We start from the raw sequence: 9,446 nt of genomic DNA, 5'->3' as shown, positions 1-9,446 counted from the left end.
ATAGCTGCACAAAACCAGAATAGAGATAAAATGAATCACTAACCTTTGATTATTTTCATTCAAGATGACAGCTCAAAGGACTTTATGTTACACAGAACATTGCCATGTTGGCTGTTTTTTTGATTAAATCATATTTATATTAAGAATCTGAGTTTACATTGAGGCGACTAGATTTCACTAAGTTGCAAAAAACATCAAGTGACTTTGGCAGTGGCCACATCGGTTTTAAAGAAATCTCATAAATTATAGATGATAATACAGAGTATATACTCACATGGAATATACGATATACAGCGTCTCCTTAATTGCAACCTGCTGTGTCAATTACAAAAAACTTTACGGAAAAAGAAAGCACCGACGGCTACAAATCGCGTATGACGGCGTTCAAAAGTAAAAACACCACAGGCCCAAAGATGGCGTCAACATAAACAAGAAAATATATGATAAATATTCCCTTACCGTTGATGATTTTGCCATGCCAATAGTTGAGTTCTGTTAATTCTCCACCCCCCCGGGTCATAGCCAGGCTGAGCCCTACACCCAACGCCACCACCTAGATCATAGCCAGGCTCAGGCCCGTACAACCACCTCCCACCAGATCATCAGCCAGGGCTCAGAGCGCCTACACCCCCCCACCAGATCATAGCCAGGCTCAGAGCCCTACACCACCCCCACGCAGGTCAAGCCAGGCTCAGAGCCCTAACACCACCCCCACCAGGGTCATAGCCAGGCTGAGCCCTACACCACCCGCTCCAGTCATTAGCCAGGCTGAGCCGCTTACAACCACCCCCACCAGATCATAGCCCAGGTCCAAGAGCCTACACCACCCCACCAGTAGGTCAGTAGCAGGCTGAGGCCCTACACCACCCCACCCAGATCATTAGCTGAGGTGCTCAACCCTACATCCACCCTCTCAGGGTCATAGGGCAGGCTCAGAGCCCTACACCACCCCCAACCAGTCATAGCCAGGCTCAGAGCCCTACAACCACCCCCACCAGGTCATAGCCAGGCTCAGAGCCCTACACCACCCCCACAGTCAAGCCAGGCGTCAGAGCCCTACACCACCCCACCAGGTCATAGCCAAGGCTAGCCCTACACCCACCCCCACCAGATCATAGCTAGGCTCAGAACCCTACACCACCCCTCAGGTCATAGCCAGGCTCAGAGCCCTACACCACCCCCACCAGGTCACTAGCTAGGCTCAGAGCCCTACACCACCCCCACCAGGTCATAAGCCAGGCTCAGAGCCCACACCACCCCCACCAGGTCATAGCCAGGCTCCAGAGCCCTACACCCCCCCACCAGGTCATAGCCAGCTCAGAAAGCCCTACACCAACCCCCACCAGGTCATAGCCCAGGCTCAGAGCCCTACACCACCCCCACCAGAGATGCTAGCTCAGAGCCCACCGACCACCCCCCACCAGTCATAGCCAGCTCAGACCCACACGACCCCCCACCAGTCATAAGCCTAGGCTCAGAGCCCTACACCACCCCACAGGTCATAGCCAGGCTCAGAGCCCTACACCACCCCACCAGGTCATAGCCAGGGCTCAGAGCCCTACACCACCCCCACCAGATCATAGCTCAGGCTCAGAGCCCTACACCACCCCCACCAGGTTCAAGCCAGGCTCAGAGCCCTACACCACCCACCACCAGGGTCATAGCTAGGCTCAGAGCCCTACACCACCCCACCAGGTCATAGCCAGGCTCAGAAGCCCTACACCACCCCCACCAGGTCATAGCCAGGCTCAGAGCCCTACACCCACCCCCCCACCAGATCATAGCCAGGCTCAGGCCCTACCCACCCCCCACCAGGTCAATAGCCAGGCTGAGCCCTACACCACCCCCACCAGATCATAGCCAGGCTCAGAGCCTACACCACCCCCACCAGGTTCATAGCCAGGCTGACCCTACAGCACCCCACCAGATCATAGCCAGGCTCAGAGCCCATACACTACCCCACCAGATCAATAGCTAGGCTCAGAGCCCTACACAACCCCCACCAGATCATAGCAGGCTCAGAGCCCTACACCACCCCCACCAGATTACAGAGCCAGGCTTCAGAGCCCTTACCAACCACCCCCACCAGGATCATAGCCAGGCTCAGACCTACACCACCCCCACCAGATCATAGCCAAGGCTCAGAGCCCTACACCACCCCCACCAGATCATTAGCCAGGCCAGAGCCCTACACCACCCCACCGATCAAGCCAGCTCAGAGCCCTACACCACCCCACCAGAATCATAGCCAGGCTCAGAGCCCTTACATACACCACCCCCACCAGGTCATAGCCAGGCCAGAGCCCTACACCCACCCCCACCAGGTCATAGCCAGGTCAGAGCCCTACACCCACCCCCACCAGGTCATAGCCAGGGCTGAGCCCTACACCACCTCCCACCATGTCATAGCCAGGCTCAAGCCCTACACCACCCCTACCAGGTCATAGCCAGCTCAGAGGCCCTTACACCACCCCCACCAGATATAGCCAGGCTGAGCCCTACCACCACCCCACCCGATCATAGCCAGGCTCAGAGCCCTACACCACCCCCACCAGGTCATAGCCAGGCTCAGAGCCCTACACCACCCCCACCAGGTCATAGCCAGGCTCAGAGCCCTACACCACCCCTACCAGGTCATAGCCAGGCTCAGAGCCCTACACCACCCCCACCAGATCATAGCCAGGCTCAGATCCCTTTACCACCCCTTAGAGTGGTAAAAAACAGACGGGGTCACAGCTCTTCAGACATACAGACCGATGAATTAACCTCCCATGGTAGACAGGTCCAGCAGCAGAGGAACACACACCCACTGAACACTGCCTCACAAACTCTACTCATTGGACCACATTAAATCATTATGCACTTCCATTTTTTTAATTAAACAACACATTCAATATTGCTTCTGGACAATGACAATAAGCAGCCTGGTCTCATAGACTAGACGCAACAGAGTACATGTAAATACGGGACACTCTATGTTACGTTTGGTATGGTTACATAAGACAGATGGTTACTTACTAACATTTTACTGCAGTGGGCTGAATCAGGCTCACACAGAGTGTTTGTTGGTAGTCTTAAACAAATGTACTTTGAAACAAAAGTATACATGGTTATGGTCTTTAAAAAAACAGCACACCTGTACAATGTCAGATATAGAATTGAAATGTATTCAATGTTGAGTTTGCATCCCAATATTACACTTTACATACTGTATATATCAAAGAAGACTGAAATATAACAAAACCGTTTGACATAGAAATACCAGATTTTGGGCAGTAAAAAAAAAAAAAGTTAATTACTTATGACATTATTAAAAACATTCCACCATCAGGCCACTAGGTCATTTGACTGTAGGAAAGGGTTATGGCAAAAACAAAAATATTGGGGTTGATTGGGGTGGCTGGATGGGTGTATAGTGTAAATGTCTAGCAACCGTAAAGTTGTGAGTTCAAATCTTATCGCGGACAATTTTAGCTAATTAGCAACTTTTCAACAACTTACTACTTTTAGCTACTTTACTTATGTTAGCTAACCCTTCCCCTAACCTTAACCCTTTTAGCTAACCCTTCCCCTAACCTTAACCCGTTTAGCTAACCCTTCACCTAACCTTAACCCTTTTAGCTAACCCTTCCCCTAACCTTAACCCTTTTAGCTAACCCTTCACCTAACCTTAACCCTTTAACCTAACTCCTAAACTTCACCCCTAGCCCTAACTCCTAGCCTAGCTACCGTTAGCCAGCTAGCTAGCTAAGATTAGCCACCTAGCCACCTAGCTAGAATTTGTTACATATCATACATTTTGCGAATTTGGAACATATAGAACGTAATTGTAATTTGTGACATATCATACGAAATGAGTGATGGACATCCACAAATTAATGCATACAGTAACATACGAAATGTAACATAACATACTAAATGGAGTGTCTCGGAATTACATACAGAATAATACGAAATGGTCTGAGACCAGGTTGCAATAAGTAATGTAATTTTTCACTCCTCTCTCATTCAATTATTTTTTATGCTGTTCTCATCTTGTCATTCTGTGTTTCAGTGTCAGAGAAAGTGCTAGAAGAGAACCAGGATAGCAGAGACACACCCTCTTAACTGGACCAAAACCTCCAGAGACCAAACTACCATGACCTGCAGAGCGAACTAGAGGAAGAAGAAATACTAGACCTGCACAATAACAGACCTGCACATGAAGTCCAACCAGGAGAGACACCAGGACCTGTACACAGTAGACCACGAATACAAGAACCAGACAAATCAACACATGAAGCCCAACCAGGAGAGACACCAGACCTGTACAAGGGAGACCACGAATACCAAAACCAGACAAATCAACACATGAAGCCCAACCAGGGAAGACACCACGGACCTGTACACAGTAGACACGAATTTACAAGAACCAGACAAATCAACACATGAAGCCAACCAAAGAGACACCAGGACCTGTACACAGTAGACACGAATACAAGAACCAGCAAATCAACACATGAAGCCCAACCAGGAGAGACACCGGACCTGTTACACAGTAGACCACGAATACAAGAACCAGACAAATCAACACATGAAGCCCAACCAGAGAGACACCAGACCGTTACCACAGTAGACCGGACGAATACAAGGAACCAGACAATCAACACATGCAGGAGTCCACCAGGAGAGACACCAGGACCTGTACACGTAGACCACAGATACAAGAACCAGACAAATCAACACCATGCAGCCCCCAACCAGGAGAGACACCAGGACCTTACACAGTGAGACCACGAATACAAGAACCAGCAAATCAACACATGCAGGAGTCCAACCAGGAGAGACACCCAGGACCTTAACAGAAGACCACGAATACAAGAAACCAACAAATCAACACATGCAGCCCAACCAGGAGAGACACCAGGACCTGTACACAGTAGACCACGAATACAAGAACCAGACAAATCAACACATGCAGGAGTCCAACCAGGAGACTCAGTCAGGGGAACCAGCCAGGGAAGGAAAGAGAGAATAATGATGTGGAAGAATAAGGGAAAAGAGGAAGTAATAAAGAGACAGAGAAGAGAAAGACAAGAGGAGAAAATATATGAGAAATGGGGACATGAAGGAGGGAGGAAGGAGTAGGAGTAGAAGGAATCAGACACAGAGAATGACGGAGTTGATACCAACCAAACATCCTCCCAGAATGAGGAGATGGATGAGACACATATCATAAACCCCAATGAGCAGCACATTACCCATACTACACTAGAGGGGCTGTCCAGTGACTCCACAGGATCCATAGAGAACCAAGAAGAGATGGAACACGAGACACCCACTCCAGGCCCCAATGAGCAGCACATTACCCAGACTACACTACAGAGGCTGTCCAGTGACTCCACAGAAGACCCAGAAAAGATTGATGACACACCCGCCCCAGACCCCAAGGAGCAGCACATTATCCTGCGCAGTCCAGTGACTCCCTTTTAGTGACCGCCAAGAGAAAGGGCACAGAGAAAGTAAAAATAAATGCATCTTTCAGTAATCTGCAATTCACTTGTATTGAAGATTATCCACAAACTGTAACACTTCTTTGTACCAGTAGAGGGAAGTGTTCTTTAGCATTTCCATCAACTACTTCCTTTGCAGGGGCCATTTCTATTTCAGTGTGGTAACACTGTCTTTGTTACAGTTGTCGTGAATACATACATTACAACAAAAATATACAAATATGTATGTTTATGTGATGATGTGATCCTGTTTGAGCTGTGCCAAATTTCTTTATGGCAAATTTGACTAGACCGTTTATTTTAGAGAGGTTTTCCACAGCTTATTACACTTACATATAGTAATTTAGCAGACGCTCTTATCCAGAGAGACCTACAATAAGTACATGTGTCGAAAGTAAGTGAATCAACTATGCATCACAGTCATCGCAAGTAAGACACAATCAGATGAACAACAGCTGATCAATGATTAGGACCCCAGAAGATACAGAAGATACATTGTTGGTTCACTAATTGATTTTTCCTTGCAGATAATGCATTTTTGTTTGAGTTTCATACCAAATACTGATACTGACACAGTACTTTCTTAGTCTAGTATTTCCTTAGCACGATAATTGACCTTCCTAATTCACAGATTGGCTCCTACAAACAATACACAAAGACAAACTGCATCTCAGTAGCTAATGAAAAGAATACTCAGAGCACAAAAAAGAACAGGAGAACAAGCTAATCCTAAACCAAATGCCAAGCTGGTCTAGATTTCCAAAGGGAATAGGTATCTTTATCGGTCAGACCTGGTTAGTTTAACCTCAGAGTCAGAGAGGGGCCTCTGATCTGCTACCAGCTGACCTGTGGGTCCAGAGCACCAGAGGAGAATGAACACTATCGCTTTCTGTGGTCACAAMAAATACCAGGGGAATATTAATATATTGAATTATTCTGGAGGAGTGGAGGTGGGCGGGTATGGGAATAATAATGCAGTTCCTCAGAGATGGTGTTGATGTCTTGCTGGCAGCAGGAGAGCTCTGGACCTGTTCTCCTTCTACTGGCTGGGATTGTAGGTTCAACTCCCTATGCCTCCCTTCCTACATCCAACCTCTTACTTTAACACTCATTGTTTCAGGTTTGATTCCTGACTGTTACCACTGGCATTAACAGTCGTTGATTCTCGTAAATACGACCCCCTGGGACAAAGGACCGAGCGATCCATAAGGTCACAATATACTGACATGATTCTCTAGTCTAAAAAGTAACATTTTTGAAAAATCACATTCAAGACATAACAGCAGTGTGGTCAACAAAACCCATTTCTGCCTTTTCTACGTGAGTGCCCATTTCCTGTTGGAGCCTAATGTTCTCCTAGACAGGAGCCCAATTTGAGTTTCCACTTTAGATTGTTTGGGTCCAGTTTGGCTCCTCTGTTACTTGAAAGAGACAGAGAGAGTGTGAGAAAGAGAGAGAGAGAGCGCCACCCTTGATTAGCATGCTGGGTTGTTTAAATTGCCTCCTGGAGTGCCGAGGTGGAATCGAACAATATCCTCTGGCTTTAGACTCCATAGCCCCATGACCCCATAGCTTCTCATTTATTTGAATGCAGCAGGGTTAAGATAGAGAGGCCTACCTCGCACCACTCCACTGGGGAAGCTGGCTCACTGGCTGCTGAGCCCAAGGAGGACAGATCCAGGTGGCTTATGATGAATCAATTCATATCAGTTCAATAAAAGTGGCTGGATGAATGCCTCTTTTTGTGCCATGGTTTATAGTGACAGAACAAACTCTGTGCTCATGGTCATTATGTGAATGTATAATTTAGCATGGCCAAGACACCATAATTAAATATTAAATGAGACTCCTTTGCAATTATTGTCTCGGACCTCAATTAAGGCCTGGTTTGTCTCCAGATCCCCTTTTAATGGGAATACCAGGAGTGACTAAGAGGTAATTGTTCAGCGGAGTTGTTATCACTTCGTATTGACTGCGTCTGTCTTCCAGGATGCTGTGGAGGTTTATTACTGTACCAGGCCTAATCTGTACACTCCATTCTGCTGCTAACATTTGGTCATCATGCCACATTTAAGAGGGCCCAAGGCACACACATTTAAGTATCCAGGGCAATAAGAAATATTGTGTACTTTCCTGTCCACCAGGAGAGGAGAGGCACAGACAGTGTTGGTGTTATTTGCGCTTCTATGCTTTTGCTTTTACAGGTTAGGCCACTTCCTTTAGGATGCATGAATAAAATCCTTGAAAACCGTTTTGCTTCCTTCACAAAGCCTTTCTTCAAAGAATGTCGTTTTTCTGAACCTTTCACAATGGCATTGAAGGAGACACAATAGATCAAAAGGAAAAAATACTTTTCAACACTTTCCTCTCATTGTTTGTGTAATGAGTGGCACAGCTGTCTAAGTGCCGCAGCTGTCTAAGGCACTGCATCCCAGTGCAAAAGGCATCATTATAGTCCCTGGTTTTGAATCCAGGCTGTATCACATCCTGTCGTGATTGGGGGTCTCAGCGTTGGCCGCGGTAGGCCGTCATTGTAAATAAGAATTTGTTCTTAACTGACTAAATAAAACAACAAACCTCAGATTTCTCCTACTTTGATGATCTGACTCTTGTTGGGCAGATTTCTCCTGCTGCATGATGTTTTCATGACTCTAATAGGACCTTTAAGTTTAGGATGTTAACGGAAGATGTGTTCTGTTTGAATCACACACTGTCTATCAAGCAAAACTCTGTTGTCTTTTTCATATTTGGAGACATATTTTGAAAACCACAATGTAAACAGTGTGTATCAGACCTCCAGGTTGAACAAAGGTGTGGTGGCATCCCAGACTGATAAAGCCACTTTGCATGAGCYTCAGCCTCATGGCAGATCCTTTACCATCCAAGGACCAGCCCTAACCCAATTAACCCGTCTCTCTGGACTTTGAAGTCATGGGGACTTCTTTGTGTCGGGACTACTTTTGCTGTCAGATAACCTCCTGGAAATATTTCCTCCTGGAAATATTCCTGCAAGAGGAATTGTTTACCGTAAACCCAATTTGAAAAACATTTTTAGACCAACTTTGAGACCGGCAAAATCAAAGTATTTTCGTGTTTTCATGTTGGTTTCACACTGGGATTCATTTCAATAAATCTTTCCATGTGTGTACTCTCTTTGTAATTAACTGCTGTACCAATAGAAACTTAGAGCAGCTCATAATTTGTCCAGTCCATTCAAACAGACAAGGCAGACAGATTACAAAACCATGTAAAAGCACGACTCTCTTTAATATCTAAGAGGCATAACGGCTTTTGGCAAGTGGTTAGAAACTCTTTTATGAGTTTGAATTCAATTAAGGCACATATGAATTTGTTTATGTGCTTTAAGTTGATCCTTAAGGGAAATCAGTGTAATTTAGAGAAAATGTACAGACGTCCCTCTGACAGAGAGACAACGGAGTTTTACTGAAAAAATATCTCTCATTTACATATTCCCATGCWCTCATCTGGTTTCACACTATTCTGTTGAAGACAATGACACCATCTGATTCAATGTGTCATAGATAAGCTCTGCGTATGTTGTCCATTTCCCCAGAGCCCAGTTATTAAAAGGGTTAAGATGTCACAGAGAGATCATGTTTTCAATTTGATCACATTTTTGAACAACACTGTAACCATTTCTAATTAACTTTTCGTACGAAAATATGCACTTTTTTCAACAATTGAATATGTATCCTCTCAACACCCCACAGAGACAATATCCTGTGAGACAACAGAGGAAATGGTTCTGTTTTTGTTTTGTGTTGCCATGCGTGTGTATCCATGTAAATGCATTTTTCAATAGCTCAGTTGCCTGCGTTCAGAGCTTTGTGGGTCCTTTATTTGAACAAGCTGCCTGTCAATGTGCCATACTGAAAGATCTCTGCTTGTGCACTCGCAGACCTGACACGATTCTCATGTGATGAAAATGGAAAA

At 46.0% G+C, this 9,446-nt stretch overlaps 1 protein-coding gene across 1 annotated transcript in view; it reads left to right on the top strand.

Moving 5' to 3' along the window:
• The window catches only part of LOC112074421 (putative uncharacterized protein DDB_G0290521), a 64,173-nt gene extending 55,570 nt beyond the window's left edge, over positions 1 to 8,603 (top strand). Inside the window, exon 8 of the mRNA XM_070440522.1 lies at positions 5,218 to 8,603. Within this exon, the coding sequence (XP_070296623.1) occupies positions 5,218 to 5,472 (255 nt within the window). The 3' untranslated portion in view covers positions 5,473 to 8,603. The remainder of the gene's footprint in view (positions 1 to 5,217) is intronic.
• Positions 8,604 to 9,446: the final 843 nt, after the last annotated feature.

Source organism: Salvelinus sp. IW2-2015, unplaced genomic scaffold (assembly GCF_002910315.2).
Source record: "Salvelinus sp. IW2-2015 unplaced genomic scaffold, ASM291031v2 Un_scaffold2626, whole genome shotgun sequence".
Lineage (NCBI taxonomy): Eukaryota > Metazoa > Chordata > Actinopteri > Salmoniformes > Salmonidae > Salvelinus > Salvelinus sp. IW2-2015.
The sequence above is the reverse complement of the archived record's forward strand: the minus strand, read 5'-3'. Positions and strand labels throughout refer to the sequence as shown.